Source organism: Pleurodeles waltl, chromosome 12 (genome assembly GCF_031143425.1).
Source record: "Pleurodeles waltl isolate 20211129_DDA chromosome 12, aPleWal1.hap1.20221129, whole genome shotgun sequence".
Taxonomy (NCBI): Eukaryota; Metazoa; Chordata; class Amphibia; order Caudata; family Salamandridae; genus Pleurodeles; species Pleurodeles waltl.
Genome location: NC_090451.1, coordinates 607,556,481 through 607,583,201, shown reverse-complemented (window position 1 = coordinate 607,583,201; position 26,721 = coordinate 607,556,481). Strand labels below are relative to the sequence as shown.

General features: G+C 44.2%; 1 protein-coding gene across 3 annotated transcripts in view; it reads left to right on the top strand.

Annotated features, from left to right (window-relative positions):
* The window catches only part of ARHGEF11 (Rho guanine nucleotide exchange factor 11), a 787,362-nt gene that overhangs the window by 668,926 nt on the left and 91,715 nt on the right, over positions 1-26,721 (top strand). For all 3 annotated transcript variants that reach the window (XM_069217872.1, XM_069217873.1, XM_069217871.1), the window contains 2 exons: positions 3,412-3,507; positions 25,712-25,794. In XM_069217872.1, the coding sequence (XP_069073973.1) occupies positions 3,412-3,507; positions 25,712-25,794 (179 nt within the window). The remainder of the gene's footprint in view (positions 1-3,411; positions 3,508-25,711; positions 25,795-26,721) is intronic.

Genomic DNA, 26,721 nt, shown 5'->3' with positions numbered 1-26,721 from the left:
GGATCCATCTGACGTCTGAGGCAAATTGTTAAGTAAGGAATCTGCAACTAGATATAACCTGCCCTTTAATGCCACTCTACTGAGAATAATGTAAACATTGCTTGTCCAGTACTAATATTACCTGCAGTCATTTCAGCAGTATTTAGATCTTGTCTGAACATTTTGAGGAATAGCCAGCAGAAACGGCTTTTTGACTCACATTACCACGTCTTTGTCACAAATTGCTAAAAGAGACATGTTTCAGATACTATTTAAACATCTTCCAGTATTACTAGTGTGGCTCCCATACATTACTGGATACACTTGTAATTCTTTGGAGAGGAAAGAAATAGTTAAGGGCATATTTGCTTTACAACGCATTGTCAACATTTTTAACACACCCCAGTTAGTCTGTTCTAGTAGCACTGGTCATCACTCACTTTTAGTTTTTTGTCACTTTTCTTATTTCTGTGGCCTTTCTGTGACATTTTCATTTTTTATTTTATTTTTTGTAATTTGTAAATTCTTTTGTAATCCTATGTTGGCCTATTTTACTTTTTTACGAGTTTTAACTTTAGTACCGGGGTTTTTTGGAGGCCACAATTGTTTGAAGGCCCTTAAAGCACCTAAGGATGAGGATATATGGAAGGACGTAGACACCAACTCTCTCCACAGTACAGGTTCAACTCCATACTTTCTGATCTGTCCCTTCTGGATAACCTTTTATGCACAATGCTGCCATTTAAAGGAGAGGAGACACTTAAAAAGTAGAACTAGAAAAAGAACAGGCTCTGGAGTCTTTTCCCCTGAAATCATTTCTTCTATCACAGAAGAAAAATCAGTTCCTGTCCCTGCTACCTAGAATCATGGACCAAAGGAAAGAAGCAATTAAAGAGCCAGCTTCTACTAAAGTAAAACCAAAGGTAGAGAAGAAATATAAACTCTTTAGAGAAGAGCCAGTATACAATCAGCAATGCACTCAGACTTCATTACAGATTTATATAATCACTAAAGGTGTGGGGTAGTAGAGACTGAGGGTAGAATTGGGTCAGTGTTCCCTCAGTAGGCGGTGTCAGTTAGGTCGCCTTAAGCTATAAGATGGGGAAGGCATGGGTGAAAAGTGTCCCAGCAAAGGGGTGCTATGTTGTCCTACAGGGAGAGGGAGGAGTTCCCTTACGGACTAGGGGGTTTCACACACATAATAGTGTCTTGCTTCATCATTTGACCACCTAGCCCCACCCAAGTAAGATGATACTACTTGGGCGGACTCAACCTCTTGGTTAAAGGTACCAGAGGGAGTGCTGAAATTAGACTGATTGGATAACTTACAGAGATCCAGAAGGGGTGAAAATAAAATTACCAAACATGTCACCAGTTGCTACTAGTTAGTTTTAATGGGGGTGCATGTTGGTAAGGTTAAGAACAGGGGAGGAGGCTCATTCGAGGATAATGTCTCTTAGAGTCTAAAAAAATACGTATGACCAACATGTTTCTACCCTCACAAAGTGCTGGTAGGTCAGGGGCATTCGTCAGGGTCAGAGCACAAGCAATAGGTGAAGTGCTCAATTGAATAATGAATGGCTTACCTGAACAGATGGCCTCTGGTCTGGCTAGTGCTGGGAGTCACACTCACTCCAAAGGGAATACCGAGGGGGGGGTAACCTACATGCCGGTGCCAGGCCACTCTGGTCACCCCTTCTGGATCTCTGTAAATTATCCAGTCAGTCTAATATAATATATTTATAATTAATATAATATAATAAACAAAATATCTTGCAGTAGTAGCACCTTACCTGAGAAGGTAGGAGATACAAGTGTACCCCTACAAAGACGACCTGATGGTAAAAGGTAAACGCAGAAGACCTCCAGAATAGTATACAAATACTGATGGGAGCAGTGGACATACTCTGTTTCTAAGCAAACAAAACATTGATGAAATTGCTGAGAATGGATTATGTCATTTCTTCTTCTAATTTGTTTTACTACTCCTTTTGAATTTAGTTGGATTTTGCAACATAGGAGATAATGTGAAAGGTCCAGTTTATGTTGCACTCCCTTGCTTAACGGTTACTATTTACAAACATTTTGGAACAAATAAAAATTACAATTTGTGTGAAGGATAGAATGAGTGGTTCTACTATCTGGACTTCAGGGATTTTAATTCACGATTCAGAGTTATCAGCCATTTTTTAACAGGCTTTGTGTATTGTTGGCCTTCTGGTGTGCACACAATGAATGTTTACTGATAATTGTTTATTGGTATTTTTTTAAAGCATATGCCTTAAGCTGAATAGCAGTGCTGCATGTTTAATACACATGAAGGACGCAGAAAGAACATTTAGCTGGTTTCAAAGATTGTGTTGGGGATTCCGATAGTGGGGTTAGTGGATAGATGCACAACAATGTGTACAAGCTCTGACATGGTTCAATAAGACAAAGTGACGTTATTACGAGAAACATATGATTCTTTTCCTTCCATATAAGGAATGAGGGATCCATCTCTAATAAAGATACATGCATTGAAGGAGAAGGCCTCACGTTTTGCCTCATCTTATCTCAAAGATCTCGAGCCCCATCATATTGTTTATGATAGTGTGGTCATGTTTCCGCCCGGTAGTTAAATGTACTGGTGTGAATAACTTTACAGATGGGGCATAGTGACCTAAACTTGATGTGAGATTGAAGGGATAGCCACCGGAGGGTGCTGATTATATACAGGTAGTTGTATTTACTGTTATTGTTGAATAGTGGGTGTTTTCATGGAAGACGGCGTTCCCAGAGGTAAAAGTCAAATTCAGGAGAAGTGTGGGAAGCAGGATGGTATGTATAAAATTTGATCAATAATATTCTATGTAGCATTGCCACAGAGGCGTGCCCTAAGCATTACACACCCTTGTCTGACTCTCCAGTGGTCCCACATCACTGAAGCTGTAGTCAGTAGGCTGCTACATGAGAATTTTAATTATGTACCCTCACCCCATACCGTTTTACAGATATTTTAGAGTATTTGACAGCGCTTTACTGAAGCTCAAAATAAAATAAATACAAAATGCTCACATTGAGATAAAAAAAAATTGGACACTTATGCATTTAATCCTGTTATTAGTCACTCACTAAACCAGGCATCAGCTCTAACAAGACAGCAGCTCTGAATGACCTTCATGTTGGACATGTACATGTCCATGTACATGTACATGTAAAAAATGTATCATAGTGAGTGTTTTCTGGTTTTTCCACGTATTTCCCCTTTGATCCTTATTTTGCTGCTTAAAAGAACTATCAGTTTTGTTGCTACCTTTCACCAAAATAATGGTTTCCTGTAAGAGAACCTTACTCCCTTGTTGTCTTGTTTCAGTCGGACATTGATGCTTCAATTCGATAATTTACATAGCCTGATGCCTGTTTCTGTGGAACTTATTTCTTCTTTTAAAGGTGGAAAGATCGAATTGAAGAGGCGGTGAAAGCTGCAATGAGGAACTCCTGTAGCCCGAAGCAGGAATTGGTCAATCACACTCCTCCTCCTGTCAGGTGAACAGTTGTATCAAGTGGATTTGCCTAGTGGCTTGGCAGAAATTGAATTCTGTGCATTGTCGGCTATTGCCACCAAGTTAAAATGGCTAACAAAATGTCCTATACAAGCATACTCTATGCTGTGATTGGCAAAATGGTTATTTGGATTTTAGCTTCTATTATGCATTCACTTTATATTTAGTAAGGCCTGATTTAATTTTGGAGCAGGATAATAGTTTCAGGTGTTTTTTTTTTTTTTTAACAGAATGAGTGAATGCCAAGACATCAAAAACGCGTAGATGTATAGGCAGGAGAGTACAGAATAATGTTCAGTTAGTTGGGTGAAATAAAATCTAGATGGAGCAATGGTTTACGAATCAAGTGCACTGTCGTACATTGTTTAGTTACTTTAACCGGTGTGCTAGAAAAATAGGCAAACATCTAATTGCACAGTTACGTTATTGTAGAGGTATGTATATTTCTCTTAAGCCCGGGCAGTGTTTTCTGCCTGCCACTTCTTAGCTGTCAAAAATCCATACGTGATCACATTGCCTGTCTTTCTGTAATTTAGCGTTTGTGACATCATTGGGTGCTTAGCAACCACCATAGTGATTGTGATTTGTGATGTCATGGAAGTCTATTCAGTGTGTGTCTCGCTTTTGCTTTATTGCTAACTCTGTCACATGCCTGAGTGGCACACCTATGAAAGAGAGGAGACCGTAGGCTTTCCAAATTCATGACACTGTTTTTGACTTTGACTGAAATTGCAGTTTATGAACCAAAGGTCACTGTGTCGTAATGGATATACTGGAGAGTCCAAAAAGTAGAAGGTACGAAGACTGTAGATTATCAGATAATTTAGAAACTGACGTCTCTTCTCCTAGAACAGATGGCCAGTGTATTGGAGATTTATGTAATGCAAGATGGATGAATAAGATGGGTTACATGCTGGCATTGTGTGTGTGTTAAGCTGTTTTCTAAACCACATGTGGTTTGATTTAGTCCTCAGTTTGGGTTTGAAGTATTCCAAATCTTAGGGATTTGAATCTGCCTCTCCGTTTGAGTCATTTTATAGTTTGAGGTGGGCATTGCTCCAGCCCCAATTCAGATTGACATTCTCGAGATCCTGGTGGACGATTCTAACTGCAGCTGCCTCGCCTTTTGAATTTCGATAGGGACTAGACCGAATTCAGAAACGTTCATAGCAATTGCTCCTCCGCAGCGAAAGGTGGTGCCATCAGACTTCGCATGGGTTTTGTTGCACCTCTGCAAGTGTTGGCACAAAGCCATATAAATCCACCAGTCTTTCTCACCCATGTCGGCTCCTTTTTTTCCTCATTCTTGGACAGAGATCCGGAGCTCCACTTCCGAACTTTTCTTTTTCTTTTTCTTTTTTTTTTTTTTTTTTTTTTTTTTACCCTACCCTTTACTAGGGATGAAAGACTACAGATCTGTCTGTGTTCAACCTGCAGAAAGCAGACCCACATGACATCTGTCTTTTGTATCATGGATCTACGCATGATTCAGTGTCATGGAACAAATGCTCCCTTATGTGTCTGAAGGCCTTTAGTGAGCAGATGATAAAACTGTATATCAAGACCACAAAAAACTGTCTTGCTCCAAGTCGAGGTTCCCATCGTCTGATAGGTCTAAGGGGAAGCCTGTTACAAATCTCTTTGCAAATTCAAGACGTGCAGATTGTAGCCCTCCCAACATTGCTCCTTGTTAGATTTCAACCCCATTCCACAGATGGAGCCTATCAACTCTGAATTTCTCTGGAACGCATAGTCTCTGTAGCAGGTGGATGCCTTTAAGGAGGTACCCCTGCAGCTTTTCTGGACAATTCTGGATTCTCCCGGAGTACCTTTGGCTCCTGGATCTACAGGGACCAAAGTCAGACTTCCTTTTGCAGCTCCTGCTCCAGCACCAACTGACCATATTAGTCCTCTGTATGTGTCCTCACCAGCGCTGAGCCACACCTTCACTCCATCACCGAAGGCCATACTTTTTTCCATAAGGCCAGGGACAGCCATTCCCCAGCTCCAGCAGCTCAGATTCTGCATTCAACTGTGACACTGATCTCAGGGATGCAACCGAGCTCAGCTGGTACTTAGCCAGTGTTTCTTTATGAGATTTCCCAGGCATAGCCAGTTGTATTAGAAGACTGTCTTCTGCAGTGCATTAGTCTTGGCATCAGTATCTTCTGCGACTTGAGATATTATTTGTCTGTTAAAGATGGCATAAGGGACCCTTACAGTGTTCCACATGACGTAGATGATGAGTCAGACTGTTTCCTCCTCACTGTACTGATGATGTACTATACATAGATTTCTAAAATGCATGTTGGCTCCCTTGTTGTGGTGGTAGGTATGCAGGGCAGTATCGTAGTTGGTTGTTGGGTTTGTAGGGGGATAGAATGGGAAGTGTTAATTATTTAACAATTATTTAAACAATTATATGTGATTGATATTTATTATGTAATTTATATAATGCTTATTTTTGTTATATGTTATTGGCAGGCTGTTAGCTATGTAGGGGTATAGTGTGGGAAGTTAATACTAAACAATTCATTATTAATTATTATTAATTGATTTTTAATTATGTAATTAATTAATACATATTAGGCTGCTATGTTTGTAGTGATGTAGGGTGGGAAGTTAATAATTATAATGCACAATTAATTGTTAATTATTTCATTGATTTGAATTATCTAAAATACCAAATACTGTTGTTTACTAATTTAGATTTTAGTTGCGGGCTTCCAGGCGTGTGGAGGAAAATGGTGGGAAGTTAATGAAGTAATTAACTATGAATCGTTGTTTGTAAATTATTTATTTTCATTTTTTTTTATTTTGTGACATGCTGGGTTTGAAGGGGTCTAGGGTGGGAGGTTTATTAAGTAGTATTTAGTTAACATTTAAGATTGTTAAATGATTTAATTTATTTTAAATATCTAAGTTATGAAACAGTTATTTATTTAGTTATATTTTAGGTGCCGGCAGCTATGTGTGTTGGGTTACAGAGAGAGAGATTAATAATTGATTAGCAATTAATTGATCTTAGCTTTTTAATACAAACAAACATTTTTCATGGCATTTTCTTCTATTAAGAGTAACAATGTTTCGAAATACATGGGGTTACTCATATAATGTAATGTTTGATGTATTTTCCCTACTCCTGCTTTGACTGCAATAGGAATAATACATTTCACAATTCAACATTTTCCCTAATGTTGTGCTATTTTGTAGTGAGAATGGTAAACTTTCCCCATCGAAATCCAATACTTTCACTACTGTTGCAGAGGCTGGAGTAGTAATAGGAAGTTTTACCCCTCCAAAGTCCAATGCTTTTCCTACCGTTGCAGTGACTGGAATAGGAATAGTAAATCAACTCTTCCAAATTCCAACACTTTCGCTATTATTGGACTCAGTAGTTTTCATAATATTGGTTAATAGATTTTATAGTATTAATTATTTTATTATTTTTGTAATTCATATTATTCGTTTTTGTTTTCCAATTCATTTTAATCTTTAAAGTATTTTTGTTAATGTGTTTTTTGGATTGTTCAATTTCTGATATTTTATTTACTGTCTGCCTTAAATATTATGTTGTCCTATTCATTTTTAATGTCTTTATGGTTTTATTGTTAGTTTTTATGTTACACACACACACACACACACACACACACACACACACACACACACATATATATACATATACACGTAAATATGGTAAACATAACATTTATTTTTCTTTGTATTACTGCAAATATATACATATTTATTTTCATTTTAATAAATTTAAAATATTTAAAAAAGTATAGTGTAAAAAACATATTCTTATTAATCACATATACCATTGTAACAAATTTAAAATATAAAAGAAATGTAAAATAAATTTGTTTTAAATGTTACACCTAATATATTTATATATATTTAAATAAATACAAACACGTTTTCGTGTATATAGTTTTGTGTTTATATAAGAATATATTTATATATACAGCATTAAACAGTGTAGTATATTTAATTTACATGATCTTAAATTCATATATTTTAATATGGAACGTTTTCTACTTCAAACTGTATAGTAAAAATCTATATTTTTTGAAGTTATTAGTGTGAACAATATTTATTCTTATATTTTTGTACTTACCATGATAAGTATAGGAACATAGTATTTTGGAAAACAATTTTTTTGTCAACAATATTGTTTACCACGATATTGTGCCAGTGATCTGTAGAAAGTTTCATAGTGCAGGCTTTGGCCAGCAAAATGAACCCTAATGCAGTTCCTACAGCTCCACTTTAGAGAGTCTTAACTTTGTGAGTGTGCTTGACAAAGGGGTGTTCTCTTCTGCCAGCTTGGCATTACAGTTGTTATGGTCATTGAATATAGTTTGCCTACTGGATAGCTACCATTGCCCTGTAAGATAAAGTGTGCGAGATCTTGTCAATTTTTCTAGAAGAGTTTAGAGATGCCTCTGTTAAAATGTTTGATGATGGGCAGGACGCGGTGACTTGTATGTTGAGGGTGAGGCTTAGTACTCAGATTTTGTAGCCCGCGCTTTCGCCACTGGTGTGGCAATGCATCATTACACATAGTTGCGCACCTCAGGTTTCTCTGGGTATGTCTTTTTATGGCTTCAGGCTGTTGAAAACAGGGGAGTTCAGAAAAGCTGTGCTATGGCCTACTCATTGGAATTGCTTACCCCTGCCCGGAACTGTCCTCAATAATACTGGAGGTTCACAGGCTACTTCTGAGTCCTGGCTTCCAATAGAGCCAGCCATGTCAGTCTCATCCAGCCCTTTCAGGGTTCCATAGGGCCTGTAGACATTCCTCTACGTCCTCTTTCCATTGTGCTTTTGCTACCAAGCTGCTTCAATTTCCCCCTTTGGAAGTCACTCAGTTCCAGTCATGAAAAGAATATACTTTTACCCACCCCACTAAAGGTTACTTTGGACCAATGGTTCCTGCAGATTGTCTGGCATGGTTTCCCTCTTCCCTTTCTTTCAGATAAGGTTACTCCTGCTTTTCCTTAGAAATCAGCAGAACATGGCTTCATCCTTGCCAAAGAGGCTTAGTCACTGTTGGCCAATGAAGCAAAAGCAAGAGTCCAGAAGGAGGGAATGGTCAACGGGTGCTAATCTTAGACCTTCTATTCTTATTCACCTTCATTCAGGAGTACAAATTCAGGATGCTGACTCTAGCCCAGGTCTTCTTTGTCCTACCTCCCAGGGATTGGATAGTGTCCTTGATCTAGCAGTACTTGTACTTTGAGGTACATGTCCTCTAGTCTCACAGACATTTCCTCTGCTTTGCTATGGTTAATGGAACACTTTTGGTTCTCCGTCCTGCCCTTCACCTCAGCCTCTTAGGTGTTTATGAAGGTGATGGATGTGGTCGTAGCCCATCTTTGCAGATCAGTTTTCCATATAATCTGATAGAGACTTCTAGCCACAGGTTCTTTACCTTAGAATTATCCTCAGGAATCCAACATTTTTTTGTGAGCAGTACCGCTGTGTGCCAGTAGGTGCTATTGATTGGCACTGCATGGCGTCGTCAGTGCCAAAAGTGATGTGCGTGGTACCTATATTGGCACCACCCTAGCGCGCTGACATCAATTCTTTTCTTTCTGCACCAGTCAGTGCAGATGTGAAGAAGAGCTACCCCTTAGTCTTTTTTTATTAAACTTTTTTCAACTTTTGTTGACTTTTTTCAGGTTTTTCCTACTGGTGTGGCAGGAATGTCATCAGGGAAGACCAGTTTCAAGTCCTTCGGTGCCTGCAAGCAATTGATATCGGTGATGGACCCGCCTCTGGGGCCTCAAGCGCGACCATGACCTGAAGTTCTGTGCAGATTGCTACATCACAACCCCAAAGGCCTTGAGGAAGCGATCCCTCAAGCTCCTGGAGGCTCAACATGTAACGCTGTGACGATCAAAGTCCTGGTTGAGAGTAAGGTCCCCGGAGCGGCCATGGAGCCCAAGATCCTCGCCTCACTGTAAGTCGTTGGATCATTCAGGTAAGTCCCACCACCACAAGCAGATGAAGTCGGAGAGATCTTCAACTTCACCTTGCCCTTTGAGACAGGAATGCGTCAATTTCAAGGCGTGGTTCCGCAGTAGAGCCAGTGGCTGTGCTGTCTCCGTGCCTCCTAAGTCCACCCACCCCTAGAGTTCCCAGAAGTCTACACTCCCAGCAACGCTGACCCCATTCTGATCCCTGACTCCAACACCGAGCCGGAGGGGCATCGTCAGACGCCATCTCTGGCGCCGACTGGATCTGTGCCTTCCAGGTTGGAGCCTGAGCCCTATTCTTATGGGCTAGGACTTGTGGAGGAATGGGAGGGATCACTACACCCTAAGGAATACCACCTTTATGACACCATGTACTGGTGTGAGGATCTGGGCAAGGCCAGTGGACTGGACACTTTTACAGCTACAGTCATGCTCTCTCCCCCTACTGTGGCTATGGAGGAGGCAGAGTCCTTCACAGCGATGATGAAGAGGGCGGCAGAGGTCTTGGACCTCAGCCTGCCCTCAGTGGCAGTCAAGACAAATGTCTTGACAGAAGTGCTTGGGTCGGAGTGTTTCCATTCAATGCCGTTTATACCCGTACAGGTGACAAACAGCACTGAAGAAATCAACTGATTGTTTGATTTAGTTACACCTCCATTTTAATTAAGCGCTCACTGACGTCATGCTTGGTACCTGGTCCAAGCCCAGTACATGTGCTCCTGTGTACAGGACGATTGCCAGCGCCTACCGCCTCGCTCACTGGGGACCCAAACTTCCTTTCATAACTTCCCATCCCAGAGATATTAGTAGCCCAAGCTTCTACCTCCCATATGAATCCTGGCACATTCCCTACTGCTCCCCCGGATAGAGAATCCAGGAGGCTGGACACCTTAGGGAAGAAGATGTTTTCTTTCACCAGCCTGACACTGCAGTCCGAGAACACAGCGTGCCTTCTGGGATGCCGATCCCTCACACTGTGGGAAACGGTTAAGCATGTGCTTCCAATGACCCCAGAGGAGTCCTGGGCTGTACTCTCCAGGTCTGTTGCCAGAGGTAAAGATGCAGCTAAGTTCATGATTCAATATGAACTGAATACCTCTGGACATAGTGGTTTCATTGACAGTGGCATTACAAAGCCACACCTGGTTGAGGACGACTGACTTTTCTGGGGATATCCAAGTATTGCTTATGAACATGCGTTTGATGGCTCCCGTCTCTTTGGAGATAAGGCAGATTCAGTACTGGAGCGCGCAGAGGACAGTATTACTAGGCCTTTCCATGCCCATCGCCACCCCCAGTTCTTGGCCACGGAAGGAACTTCCAGCCACATCTCTATCCTCACAGCTGCTGAGCCGTGCAGGCTTCCCAGCCTCTGCATGATTGATGACCGATATCCACACACCCCGCAGGTTGAGCAGCCAGTGGTCAGGCCAGTCGACTCCCTCTCCCCCACCCCTCTAGCAGGCGCATCTTCCAAACCCTCCTACTCTGCCCTCTGACCATCATGGGCACCCAGTGGCCCGCAGGATTCGCCATCACCTGCCCCCACTGGTGGTCTATAAACATCAGACAGGTGGATTTTTCAGATCGGCCGACGGTTCTAATCCTGCCCTTTCATGACTACTCCTCCCTCCCCCGATGCAACCAACTTGTGACAGGCTGAAGGAGGATCACCTGTCCCTTCTCCCTTATGGCTCTCTTGGGTAGGGAGCCATAGAGAAGGTTCTGATGCCAGAAGTAGGTTGTTGTTGCTATTCCCTCTACTTTCTGGTGCGCACAAAGATGGAGGTCTTTGTTCTCCTGTCCTAAACCAACAGCCTCTCAATTTCTTCCTCAAGAAGGAGAAATTCAAAAGGTTCATGCTAGCTCTGGTCCTTTCTGCCCTCGACCCGGGCGATTTGATTGTAGTGTTGGGTTTGCAGGCTACATACTTTCATATTGCCGTCCTGCCTGCCTACAGGCGTTACCTGCAGTTAATGGTAGGCTATGAGCACTTTGTTTGCCGTGCACCCTTTTGGCCTCACCAGCGCCCCTTAGTTCTTCACCAAGGTGATGTCAGTGGTTGCAACTTATCTTTGAAGATCAAGGGTGCCAGTCCTCCCCTCTCTCGACGACTGGCAGTTGAAGGCGAGCTCACCTCAGGCCGTCATCTCCCACCTTTAGGCTACGGTGAAAGTCCTGCACTTGTTCAGATTCCCTATCAGTGTCCCACCTGCCTCTCTCTCAAACACTCCCTTTCACCTCACCTGTTCTGGACATGGTGCAGTTTTGGGCTTATCCTTCCAAACGGTGAGTCCTGGATATTCAGGCTGTGTTGCCAGTGTTTCAGCCTCTATCCTGGATTTTGGTGAGACGGACCCAGAGGCTGCTGGCACACATGGACTCTTGCATCCTGCTGGTAACAAATACCCATGGCCAATCGCGGGCTGTGTTGCGGGCACAGTATCAGGGGAATCTCTCCAACATGGTCCAGATCTTGGTGCAAAAGATCTGCGGTGGTGGCTGACGAACCACAAATGGATCAGCGGCAGACCCCTCTCCGTTCCCCAAACAGATATAACAGTAGTGGAAGATGCATCTTTCCTAGGATGGAGTGTCCATCTGGGAGAGGTGGAGATCAGGGCACTCTGGTCTCCCGCGAGGTAAGGACTCCAGATCAACCTGTTGGAGCTCCGAGCGATCTAATTGGCATTTAAAGCCTTAATTCCCTCCATCAAGGGAAGGCAACTGCAGGTGTTCACGGACACTACCACCCCCATGTGGTACTGCAACAAACAAGGCAGAGTGGGGTTGTTGACCCCCCGTCAAGAGGCCCAGCACCTCTAGACGTGGCTGGAACATCAGGTCATATCCCTAGTGGTTCAACATCTGGGGAGCTCTCTAAACTCCAGAGCGGATTAAGTCAGCTGCAGTTGCCTAGCAGATCACAAATAGCGTCTCGATCCAGAGGTAGTGTAAGGCCTCTTTCAGCAGTGGGGCGAGCCTTGGTTAGATCTGTTTGCCACTGCCAAGAACGTGCAATGTCAGCAGTTTTGCACTCTGGAGTTTCCAAGGTGGCTCTCTCTCGGGGACATTTTTCATCTTGAATGGAGCTCAGACCTCGTGTATGCCTTTCTGCCAATACCACTCCTGCCCAGAGTTCTCAAAAAGATCAGGAATGACCGGGCCCAAGTCATCCTTGTGGCTCTGGACTGGGCATGGGGAGCTTTGTATCTCGAGTTGTTGAGCATGCCCATGACCGCACAGAAGGCTTCTAGGTGGATGACTAACTCTTCCTGGGTGTGACAAAGGGAAGAAAGGCTGTGCCAAGCAGAAGCGGGCCATCTTCTGATGCATCGTGCTCTTTATCAAAATCTGCTAAGCATTAGTCAAGAAGCAACCCCCTAAGGTTTTGAGTGCTCATTCCACTAGAGAAAAAGCTGCGACCACTGCATACGCTTGTGGAGTTTCGGTCCTGGACATCAGCCAGGCAGTAACATAAGCCTCCTTCCACACGTTTGCAAGCACTACTGCCTGGACAGTCCAGTCTGTCAAGATGGGCATTTTGCTAGTTCGATCTTGCAGGACTTTGTTTGAAATCTGTCTGCAGACCCACCTCCCTGGATGATATTGCTTGGGTATCTATCCTAAGGTAAGGAATCTGCTCCTAGAAGTCTCTATTAGATGAACAAGTTACTTACCTTTAGTAACGCCTTATCTGGTTGAGACTATCTAGCCTGAGATTCCTTACCGACCCACCCCTCCTCCCTGCTCTGCAAGCGGATTTCTAGGGACAGGGCTTCACCCCTTTCAGAGCTCTAGTTTTCCACAACAGTGGTCAGTGTTCTTCACAGCTCCACGCTCCTGGCGTGGAAAGTTGCAAAAATAAAATGTCAGTGCTCTGGGTTGACTCCTGTATAGGCATCAGGCGCATCACTTCCGGCACAGACGATGCCACGCTGAGCCTAACGACGCCACTTACAGGACCTCTAGAAAAAAATCTTTGGATCCAGTCTGACCCCTAGGGATAATTCTATGGTAAGGAATCTGCGGCTAGATAGTCTTTACTAGATAAGATGTTACCAAAGAAAAATAACTTGTTCTTCCTGTAACTCGATGATTGACTGTTGACAACAAACTTGCCTCAGTCATGGACCACCTGTGGATGACCATTTTATTCCTATTCTTCCTGAGGTGCTCCATTACAGAGTCAAGATGCCATCTTCGTCCAGTGCAAAGGATTGCTTTTATAGAAGCTGTTATAAACACAGTGGCGTTCGGAGTCCCAGCAATAACCCCCTGATGTGGGCTGATGGGCCCTTCACTATTCTATAAAAGGCAGTCCTGGGCAAGTTTTAACATGCACCATAGCTGTCATTTGGTACTGCAACAAGCAGGGCAGTTGGGGGCCCCATCTGCTCTTCCAGGATACAGTGGGGAATTTCCTTGACTGTCGGCCATCTGACAGAGTCCCTGATTTCCATGGTAGACGAGCTCAGAAGATGCCTTCTAGTCGACCATGAGTAGTGGCTGCATCCAGAGGGTACTTCAAGACAGCTTCATGCAGTGGGGCTTGCTTTGTACTGATCTTTTTGCTGCTGCCAAGTACCCTCATTGTCAAGCATTTGCTGCTCTTTGGAATTGTTTCCACCCCGATGCTCCCTGGGGGACATGTTCTCCCTTCATTGAGACTCTGGTCTCCTTTACGTCCTCCCACCTCTGCTGTTACTTTGCCAGGTTCTGAGGAAGATCAGGATGGGCAAGACTAACTTATCCTGATAGCCCTGAACTGGTCTTGGAGGAGCAGGTGCTCCATCCTGTTGAGTCTGAGTACTTTCCCCCAGCTTCGTCTACCTCTTCGGAAGGACCGACAGTCCCAACAACATGACAGAGTGCTACACCCCAGGACCCACATCTCCACACCCCCACATAAATATATTGATGTGACTCTGCTTAGCCAATTTGATCTGCCCGAGGAGATGGTGGATATCATCTTGGCGTCTTGTCAATGGGCCACAAAGCCAGCCTGTTATGGAAACTGGGCAGATTTGTGGCTTCGCGCGAGTACTGTGGTATTGAACTACAGCAGGCTAAACTCCGTCTCTAACCTAGCTACCGTTAAAGGTTATTTTTCGGCCTTTGGTAGCCCTCCCTAGTTAAGTCAGCAGCTCTGATGTGTGTGTGTGTTTTTTTTTTTTTTTTAAGGGCTTGATCCGTTTGTAATTCCGCAGTGGAACTTTAATTTGAACAGCTGTTCATTGAGGATGTGGACCCTAACTTCCTCACTGTGATTAGTTACGTGCACAGGTCAGTAAACTGTAGGCAAAATCAGTGCAGCTATCATATACCACCTTCTTTCCAGTCAAGATGGTGCTTTGGTCTCTAGCATAATTTCTACCAAAGGTGGACTAGACTTTACATGTGGGGTAGTCCACCATGTTCCCTGCTATCTTCTCCCCGCCATGTCCCTCAAAGAAAGTGGAAGGCTGCAGGGGTTGGACCACAAGAGAGTCTTAAGCTTTTATATTTATTGGTCTAAGAAGTCCTGAGTGAGTGATCAAATTTTTCTTGGGGTTTCAGAGGCTAAGAAGGGGAAGTACTCCAGAAATAGACCTTATTCAGATATGTTGTTTTGCGGGTGTGCATCCACAAATTCAGAAGGCATTACTGCCTTGACTTTCAGGTCAGCAGGAAAGGTAATTTTTCCTACTCGATCTTGCAGGATTTCCTTGTCTGAAGTTTAATCAAAATATTAAGAGCCTGCATTTAGATGTATCCATGAGAAGAGCAAGTTAATTAACTTTGCTAACGTTCTGTTTGTGGCATGTGTAGCTGTAGATACACATGCTGTGCATATTCCAACCATCTAGTGTTGGCCTCGGATATGTGCAACTTGTTTTTACACATGGGAATCGGCTCAGTTGTTAGGTTGTTTCTTTTTTTCGCCATCTGGTTCAGACCTGTTTCCATCATGCTCTGAGTTGATGCATCGGGGTGTTGGCCATTAGGGGCCCGATGTAGGAAAATTGCAAATTGCGACTTGCAATTTGCGAGTCCTTCCGACTCGCAAATTGCAAGTCGCTATTTGCAATGCAGAACGGTGTATCAGACACCGTCTGCGAGTCGGTATGGGGGTCGCAGAGACCCACCTCATTAATATTAATGAGGTGGGTCGCAAATTGCGGCTCCATACCGACTATAGGCACTCGCAAACATGGAGGCCTGCTGTAGTCAGCAGACCTCCATGTTCGTGACTGCTTTTAAATAAAGCATTTTTTTTTTTTTTTTTTTAAGTGTAGCCCGTTTTCCTTAAAAGAAAACGAGCTGCACTTAAAAAAAAAAAAACGAAACCTTTAGTTTCGGTATTTTTTCAGGGCAGGTAGTGGTCCCTTGGACCACTGCCTGCCCTGAAAAAATAGTTTTGGGTCCATTCACAAAGGGGAAGGGGTCCCATGGGGACCCCTTCCAATTTGCGAGTGGGTTACCATCCACTTCAAGTGGATGGTAACTGCGACACCAAAATGGTATTGCATACCACTCCGAATCGCAAATAGGAAGGGAACACCCCTTCCTATTTGCGATTCTGAAATGCATTTTGCGAGTCGGTCCCGACTCGCAATATGCATTTCTGAATAGGAAAATGCGATTTGCGAGTCGCAAACGGCAATTTTTGCCGTTTGCGACTCGCAAATGCTTTCCTACATCTGGCCCTAGATGCTTTGGGACTTTCAATTTCCGTTGGTAAAAACAGTTATTGTTAGCAGTGTGTTCTGTATCTTTGCAACATCGGGGGCCTCTCCTGCATCTTCCTTTTCTGAGAATGAGGGCATCATGATGGGAAGATCTCCAGTCCAGTGCTGTCAACAGTGCCAACAGACCACCATTCAGTCTGCAGCCTTTGCCTGTCTCCGCAGCACTACAAGTCCATTTGCTCCACCTATCTCTCCAGCTCCAAAAAGACCTTGCAGTATTGCTTGGTGGACAGTGGCACAGCGGCTATGAGAAAACACCGCTAGACCTCTTCAGGAACCATGTCACAGAGGAGCAACTAGAGCCTAAACCCTCAGGAGTTCAGGCCCAATACCTCAGTCCCAAGCCGAATTCCCATTTGGAGTCCCATGCAGAGGAATTCCAGGAAGTTTAACCATGGAAGACACTGACCTTGAGTACGACAATCATCCCTCAACCACCTCCCAGTCATCAAACTCAGACCAAGCTCTAGCGCTCGTGTGAGTAGGGCATCGAGCTGAGAAGCCCACCATCAGGCTTCCAGTCCGCCACTGCCTGAAGCCCATGGTCGGCACCGATAACAGGCCTCACAGCCGACTCCGAGTCAGCCTTCGGCACTGACATTACCTTTGATGCCATCAGCTCTGTTGGTAATGACACTGAAAGCGTCCTTGAAGCCCACCTCGGTGCTGAAGACTACATCAACACCAAAACTGTTGTCTGTAACAGTGGGCCACAAGCCACCTTTGACACCAAAGCACCCTGACCTCACAGCCCCATCCTCTGTGAGGAGAAACCCACCCTCCAGCGACTACAGGAGTGAGTTCAGGTTCGACAGAAGCAGATCCTAATTCACCCACAAACTGACAAGGTCATCACTTGCCCCTTTCCCAAGGTTCAGTCACTTACAAGAGAAAACTGACTTTTGAGGAGGCTCTTGCCATGGAGCCTGCGACACGGTGAAGACCAAGAAACACCAGGACAGGGACACTGGCTGTTTTAATCTTAGGCCTCGTCCACTTCCTCCACCCCTCTCTCTCGACCTCCACCATCCTCTCCCCCTCCTCCTTTTCCAGTTTCACCCCATCCACAGGTACCACCTAGCATGATTTTCCAGAGAGTTTCCCACATCCATCTTTCAGTTGGGGGCAATTCCACCCACCCATTGGATCCTTTGAGGCCCTATTCGACCCGGAGTCACGGGATGAACAGTGGAACAATTATGACATCGACCCACCTGGAGACACTGATCCAAACATTTACCCTGCCAAACTATCATGCCAAATGATATCAACTATTGCTATGAAGTTCTCCATTGGGCCGCCACCTTTCATAAGTTGGAGTTGCACAAGGTACAGTAGAATGAGGGCTTCCTTGTGGAGACCCGGATTACCATCCAGCGCTCACTGCATTTCTTTCCTATATGGAAGGGAATGCTGAAAAACTCTCCTGAAACATTCAAGGAGCCGATGAAGGCCAAGGTAGTCATCCCCAGGGTGGACAAAAGTATAAATCCTCCCCTTCAAACCTGTCATATAGAGCCAACTCCCACCGGACTCACTAGTGGACCATATGGCGCGCAAGTGTGCCAGCACCCAGGGCACTGTTGATGCTCATTCGCCAGGTACAAAGAGAAGGAGAAGATCTATGTGGGTGGTATGCAGGTTGCTGCTTAATCATCCTCTCACTGGTGCATTGTTAACTCCATCAGGTTGCTCTCAAGTTATCATTGTGATGAGATGCAGGAGCTTCTCCAACATTTTCGAGACCAGTACAATAAATGTGGCTGTTAGCTCATTTCTGAGGGAAAGATTATTTCAAACACCACCATTCGATGTGCCCTGAACTACACTGTTACTGTAGCACAGGGCATCAACTGTAGCATCCTTATTTGGTGCCATGTCTCGCTGCATGTTTGGCTTTAAGCCAGAAGTGCAACAGAATCTGATGAACTTGCCCTTCGATGGGGAGCACCTTTTTGGACGGCAGGAAGATCATATGCGGGAAAAGTTAAAGGACTGATACAGCCAGGGCTGTGGAGGCTCTCCTGACACTTTCTCCGCTGGGTTCCTTTCGGAGGTTCCAGTGTAGAGGGGGATCCAGGGTCACCTTCCCTGAGACACAGCCTCCTAATACAGACAACAGCATACTCAGGGTTTTTTCAGAGGAGGTGTAACTCCCGGAGCAGCAGAAAGGGTGGCAAGTCTAAGGAAACTTTCCCTTCCAGGTATTGACACTCTCTCCCTTCCCCAATCATATTACACCTGTTCGGGGAAGACTGCAGGTGTTTTTTTTCACAGTGGGAAGAAATCACTTCTGATCAGTGGACCATCTCCATCATCAGGTAGGGTTATTGTTTAAAACTCACTGCAACCCACTGAATATCCCTCTCCACAAACACACACTCTCTCCCAAACATCAGTGCTTCTTTCAGGAGGAAGTAGAGGCACTAATAAACAAAGGTGCAATACAGCTTGTGCCACCACACCAGCTTGGCAAAGGGGTGTATTCCCTGTACTTCCTAATTCCCAAAAGGACAGAACACTCAGGCCTATAATCAACCTCAGACCCCTCTACAAACAAATCCTGTCAGAGCACTTCCACATGGTCAGACTCTTGAGATGTCATCCCATTCCTACAGCAAGTTGACTTAGTGACTGCACTCAACCTGAAGGGTACCTATTTTCACTTTCCGATCCACCCTGCTCACCACCAATACTGCTGGTTTGTGGTAAGTGACCAGCATTTTCATTTCAAAATGCTACCATTTGGGGTCTCAATGGTCCCCAGGAATTTTACAAAATGTCTTACCGTGGTTTCCGCTCTTCTCAGGAGGAGCGGCATCCACTTGTTCCCTTACTTGGACAAATGGATGATCAAGAGCACAATGAACAACAGTGCTTGGCACATACCCAGACCACCGTAGGCCTCTTGCCGGGTGTAGGGTTTATCATCAACACACTCAGGTCTCACCTCCAGCCTCTTAAAGTACAACCCTTCTTGGCAGCAGTTCTCAACTCAGTTACCGGGAAAGAATGCACCAGCCAAGCATGGATCCAAGCTTTCCAGTCATTACTGCCCACTTTTTCAGCCTTCTTGCCAAATAACAGAACAGTCATGCATCTCCTCAACATGATGGCCTCCTGTATTGCCTTAGTTCTCCATGCAAGACTACACATGCATCCATTGCACAGTGGTCACAAGCAGCGGGTGACAGGAAAGATCTGGTGTTGTTTCGGGCCACCACCTATCGCTCTCTCCAATGGTTGAACAGTAACAATCTGTTGCTGGACCAGCCCTGTTCTTGACCCAGTTTTGCCAGTGACCATCACAAAGGGTGCTTCCCTCACTGGATGGAGGGCACATTTTCAGGATTTGACCATTCAGGGTATGTGGACACCCCAACAACTGGGGTTCCACATCTTCTATTTGGAGGCATTGACCATCCAGATACGTCTCAAAGCCTTTTTTCACCCACATTCAAGACAAGGTAGTCCTCATCCACTCAACCATTATGACCGCCATTTATTTCCTTCAGAAACAGGTTGGCACAGATTCACAACAGTTGTTAACATCAGCACAAGGCATTTGAGTTCATTTACTGGCGAAGTACTTACCAGGGGTGGACTGCAACTTTGCAAGGCATCTCAGCAGGATGTGGCAACAAGACCCTACGTGGGAACTCCACCCATCCTACTCTTTTACTTCTGGCCTTAGGGATTCCACAATATAGACCTCTTCGTCACTCATGAAAACACCAAATGCCCAAGCTTTGCCTCCAGGTTCCCACACTCTCAGTCCATGTCAATGCATTGTGGATGAATTGGTCAGAAATATTTGCCTAGGCTTTTCCCTCTCTCACACTCCTTCCATTCATGGTTTGGATGCTTTATCAGTCATCCCTCACTGTCTTTCAAGTGGCTCAGACATGGGCGATGCAGCCCTGGTTCACCGCTCTTCTCTACCTGTCTTGACCTAGTGCTCTAAGAGAAGCTGCCCAAATGACTAGACCAGGACATAGTCAGGCACCCGAACCCCATGTAGCTCACTTTATCGATTTGGCTCCTGAAGTCCTAGAATTTGGCTACCTCAGTCTGCTTCTTGAGTGTATGATCATCCTCGAGGAGGTCTGCAAATCCAGAACACAGGTCTGCTACATGACTACATGGAAAAGGTTTCTGCACTACTGCCTCCATAATCACATTCACCCTCTCAAGCCAGCAGTACAAGATGCAGTCTGCTGCCTGCCTCATCTGGAAACATCAGACCTTTCTTACACGTATCCATTGCAGCTTACCTTCAAAATAGGGAACACACTTCTCTTTTCACGGTTCCAGTCTTCAATGCCTTCATGGAAGGACTTAAATGAGTCATTCTACCCAGGGTACCTCGTGCCCCTGTCTGGAACCTCAATATTGTTCACACATGACTCACAGGCCCTCATTTTGAACCCCTTCATTAGTTCCCCCTGCAGTTTCTCATTTGGAAGGTGTTTTTTCTAGGGGGTATAACTTCTTTCAGGTGTGCAAGTGAGCTTCAAGCTCCTACCCTCCAAGAACCTTTCTGTCTGGTGCACAATGATAGGGTTGCCCTTAGGGCAAATCCAAAATGTTTGCATAAGGTGGTATCTTCTTTCCACCTTACCTAAACCATTGAACTCCCTGTGTTCTCCTCACACCAGACTTCTTTGCCGAAAGTGCCCTTCACACACTAGACGTTAAGAGGGCCCTATTGTATTACATTGATATGACAAAGCCCTTTCCCAAAATTCAGCAACTTTTTGTCTCATTCACAAAACCGAACAAAAGTCATATACTCTCCAAAACCAAACAAACGCCATTCCCTCTCCAAAGCCGGCATAGCGTGGTGGGCTAGTCAAATATAGTCAGACTTGTTACGCTAAAGCCAAGAGGCACTTGCCTGCCCCATCCACTCCCTACTCTGCCTGCAAAAAAGTGGCCTTTTTGGCTTTCCTTGGTAACATTCCCATGGCTGATAAATATAAAGCAGCAACGTGGTCCACTCCACGCATATTCACTAAGCATTTTGGAGTGGATGTCTTAGCACACCAAGAATCTTATGTTGGCTAAGCTGAGTTACATTCACTTTCCAGTCCAGTGCAACATCCTCCAGCTATGGCATGTATTGTTGTAGAATCTGTATTTTTCTCTACAGATTGGGGGGAAAACATCAAACAATAGAACAAATTCTAATGTGCATTACCACTAATATGAACCGCCGCAATATGTCTCGGGAGTCGAAAAACTTCCTCAAAGAAAAACATGTTGCAAACATTTGAGCCCAACACTAGATGGCAGGAATATGCACAGCATCTCAGCTATATTATTACATGCTACAAACAGATATACAGGTTAAGTAACATTTTCCTTCTGGTGGTTACTCAGTGGAACTGAAGATTTTTTACTGACCCTCTTCATCCCTGTTCTGTAGTGTTGATTTTTAGGTAGTAATACGGTTCCTGGATAGATTCTGCTGACTGTCACGGTTCTTAGTCTTTTAGTGATGATGTGATGAAGCCCACACTGACATCTAATGGTGCCACCTTTTGGTGGGCCGGAGCAATTGTTAGAAGGTTGCCTGATGTAGTCTGGTGTTACCAAATGTAAGTAACATTTTCTTGGCATTAAACATTGCCTTGCCAAAGGCCCATCTCTGTTTCTGAGTATTTTAATAATTTCTCTGTTAAAGAAGCTGCAACTGGGAGCATATATGAATTTCTGACACCTGCACATTCAGGGGTCCAAGTTTGCATCGCTTACTGGCATGCTATCCTCGAGTTATTTAAGGGGACTTTTAGACGCTAAAAAAACATAGCAGAAGAAGTGAGTTTGTGTTTCCCAAAACAGGAGGAACGTAGGGGTCAGAATATACTAAAAATTCAGATGATCAAGACGAGAAATGAGTTTGTCTTAGAAACGCAGGTCTGATGATGGCTAGCCCCACCCCTTTTAGGTTTGGCGTCTTTATTCCTCTGAAGATATTCAAGATTTCACATCCTTCCAAGGTTAACTCAAAACATTATCCTTCAAGATTCCGTTATGAAGAAAGATTTTTCACAACATTCTGTTTCATTAACGAAGCTAGAGAAAAGACAATGAAGTGCAGAAATATATAAGCGTCTCTGTATAACTGAAAATAATTAATATTGAACTAGAAAGTGAACATGTTTTGATGACCCGTAATCTGCTCTTTTAATTTTTTTATGCCGAGAATCAGCTTGACTACAGGTGAAGTCAAAAAGAGGTTGGAGAGACAACTTAGGGTTGTTAACCTAGCGTTCAGTTTTGAAAAGGGCATGTTTTTGCATATATATTAAAAGTTAACTCTTGCAACCTGTTTTCTTTCGTTTTTAATATATTCTGTGCAAACATCCCCGTTACTGTGTAATATTTTTTGTAGGTGACTTTTGAAACAGCCACATAAGCATGAACAAATAGCCGTGGAGGAGATAATTCCCCTATACAATATAGTGTAAAGGAACTGCTAATCTGAAATGCCTTGTATTCAGTATTACTGTTCTGTGACGGTGCAGACCAGATATGCTCCATTCAGCAGCATCTTGAGTGAGAAGAGAACCATATTTTGGCAGTTTTGCCGATTAAGTTTCCACAGACTCATGTAATGTGCAGCACTAGGGAGAGTGAACATTTTCCACTTCTTCCTCTGCAGTGAAGCCGTTGGATGCAATTTGGCCCCTCTCTTCTTTTGCCTTTATATTACAATGGCCTAAAAGCACCAGTTGACCAAATATGGCATGGATGTTCCGGAGTCTCATTTCATCATTGTTCGAAGAGTTTATGCACATGGTCCAGAAGGACAGTTTCTTCCTGGTCAAAACACCATGAAAAACTCAAAGCACCCTACATTTCTTCCCCATGCTCAAGACTGCACCTGAGGCCTTCAAAGAGCTGGTCAAGGCTAGGGTCATCACACCGAAGGTCAGCAAAAGTACAAACACTCGTTCAACATCTATGACCACATTCCACCGGACTCCCTTGTGGTCCACACTGCTCAGACACACACCAACACCAAAGTTACAGGAGATGACCACTTTCTGCCAAGGAGAGTTAAGATTGATACAGCGAACATTAGGGTGGTTATACAATCAGCCACATACAGGCAGATTGCTTACTCTGTTGGTCTTTCACGACAGGAAAGGGAGCATGGCTATGGGATGGAGGAATTCTTGCGACACCTGTCTGAAAGGTACAGATAGCGGAGGCAAGAGTCAGTTGCTAAGGGCAAAACCATCTCAAACACTACCCTTCTCTGCACTTTTGACGCAGCTAACACAGCAGCAAGGGGTGTTATTACTATGATCCTGCTAAGGAGCCATGCTGGCTCAGTGTCTCTGGATTTAAGCCAAACGTACAAGAGCATTTTCTAAACTTACTGTTTTACACTGAGTACCTGTTCGGACCGTAGATACAGTCAATACAGTGGTTGCATTTAGACTTCATCTTCCCAAGGGTCAGGTCACAGTATAGGGTGGGCAGTATAAACACTTTGCCAGACTCTCCCACCTCTCACCAGAGGCAGCAAAAGCAATACACCGAGCAGTCAGCACAGGATATTCAAGAGGAGGTTACAGGGGTATGAACACCAGAGGGAGGGACAAAGGAGGCTCTACCAAATGGGCCACCCCCTCAAAGCAGTGACTCCCTTGCACTTCCTCATGATCACTCACCATTGCTTTGAGGAAGACTACAAGGGTTTCCCCCACGTTGGGAAGTGATAACCTCCAACAATTGTGTCCTCTCCATCATACAACACTGTTATTGACTGGTGGTCACTACAACCCCACCAAACATCACATCATTTCTGCAGCGCACCATCGCCTTCTTGAGAAATAGGTTCAGGCGCTTATCTTCAAAGGAACATTAGAACCAGTACCATTGCAACATCTGGGCAAGGGGCTGTACTCCCAGCACTTTGATATCCCCGAAAAGGACAGGTCTCTATAGCCAACATTCTACATCAGACCCCCTTAATAAGTACATCCTTTCAGAACGTTTCCAGATGGTCACTCTGCAGGATGTCATCCCTCTGCTGCAGCAAGACTACTTAGCAATTTACAGTGCCAAAGAACAAACAAGACATTTAGTAAAATTCATACAAATGTGTTTCTAATGTTTTTAAATAACAGTGCTAAGTTAATAACAGGGAAGGTAGGTGCTACAAAATATGGTGCTGTACACATGAATAGTGACAAAAGTGATTATTGGTGCACTTGAGATACAAGTGATATAAAACCAACAAAGACTAAATATATACAGTGTTGACTATCATTTAGGTACAATACAATACCCTTAATGAAAGTTGGCTGGGTAGCAGGCAGTGGGTCTAAGCCTTTTGAGGATAGACATGCACTTGTCCGGGTGGCTTCCACTTGGGCCAGACAGCCATGGTTCCCAATCCTTCTGGAGATGTTGGTGGTTCCCCATGAGAAGCTCCCCCACAGTCGGTTCTTTTAATGCAGAGACAAGGCGCAATCAGACACCCCAACCTCAGGCAACTCAATCTAGTGATCTGGCTCCTGAGCTCCTAACGTTTGGCTATTTTATTCTCCCTCAGAGTGCATGACTATCCTCAGAGAAGCTTGCAGACGAGCCTGCAACGCTGCCAGGTGGAAGAAATTTGTCTGCTACTGCATTCCCAAGCCACATAGACCTGCTTAAACATGCAGTTCAAGATACTCCCTGCTACCTCCATCATCTTCAGAAATCAAACCTTGCTTATACTTCCGTACATCTTCCCTTAGATGCCATTGCAGCTTATTTGAAGAACAGGGAACACATCTTGTCATTCAGAACCTTGTCGTCGAGGCTTTTATGGAAGTGCTCAAACGAGTTATTCCACCCAAGGTGCCCCTCCCCTGAGAGGAACGTTACCAGAAACATGGGCTATCCTTTTGAACCTCTATATTTGTACCGATTACAATTCTTTTCCTAAAACGTTGCTTTCCTTGTATACATTCTTGCATGGTCTATACACTTTCCTGTCCTAACACTCCATCTTTACGCTCGCCTGCTGCGGAAAACACAACCTCACATTGGGGCTGATGCCCTTGCACATTCCCAGCTAAAGGAGGAGTTACTGCAGCTTATGATTCAAAAGAAAATAGACATGTTCACCTGCAGCACTACATGCTGTGAACAGATCAAGGTAAGGAACATATTCCTTATTGCATATTGACTTGATAATTTATGGTGTAATTGTGGAAAAAAGGAACCTAGCAATTGTTTTTCAAGGTTAGCCTCTGTGAGTCATCTGTTAGATTAGGAATTCCTTGTCAAGAGATAACTTCTGTTTCTGTTTTTGTTTTATTTGGGGAGCCTAGGCTTTAGTTTGCAACCGGCACCACACTCTTTTATCTATTCAATTTTACCTGAGCCTAATTTTGTTTGAGGAGTTTTCTAGATAAGGAAAAGTGTTTGAATCTCATTAACATTGATTATATTTCTATCACCGTAGAGTGGTGCTGCAGAATTCTGTCATCCCACCAATCCTGTCTGCTGAAAACTACACTGTATCAGACACAGAAGAAGTCCATCTAGGTGAGTTCTGTTGTATAAACTTCTAACCGCAGATTCCTTACCTTTTGACTATTACCCAGGCAAAAGACTGGATCTAAAGGTTTTTATGGTAGTGCAGTTGTGTGCTGGTAAATGGCTTTTTGTTACTCTGTGTTGATCTTGTCCCGCCCAGTAAGTGATGGAGCATAGCCACATGTAGATGCCACCCGTATGTGACAATGTCTGTTCATTCTTTCAACGCCTTAGAAAATGGATCCAAACCCCTGCTCCCTTTTCTTTTGTTGACAAATTTGTTCCAAAATTCTTTCATGTGTGCAAGGAAATTATGTCCCCAACGATGACTAGAGGGTTTAAACTGTCCTGTAAATACCTGAAACAGCTGGTGGTGCTGGACCTTCACAAGGTTTGCCTCTGGTTTTTGGGCTTGAGGTATGACTTTAAGTCATGCGAAGAGTATTATTTAATGCACCCGAAGACAATCCAGGACCGAGAAGCGACCCCCGAACACCAAAACAAGTGATGGACCATGCGTAAGCTTGCTCCAAGTCAAGGGCATAGAATCATTCCTACTCTAGAGGCCACTCCGACGACCAGTCCACTTCACGGGCGAGGTCATCTGGTATATCTAAATCTAAGAAAAAGCATAAGAAGTTGAAGCAGGGCTCAACCACAACCCGCTACTCCCTGTCCAAAAGGAAGTTGGATGGTGTTAAGGTGCCAATTGATCTCGCTCCAGACCCTTGATCGTGGATTAGATTCCTCACCTGGTCCAGTTGTGCCCCAAATTTCTCGAACCATTGGCGGCATCCCAGGAGGTTTAGGCCTGTAAGGTCGGCCATGCCGCATATTTTTAGCACTCTTCCAGCTCCCTCTGGCACACCTTCAGGCCCCAAGGGCCTCCTTTAGGATACCACTAGCAGATCCATTCTCTGCGCCGTCTGTGCCCCT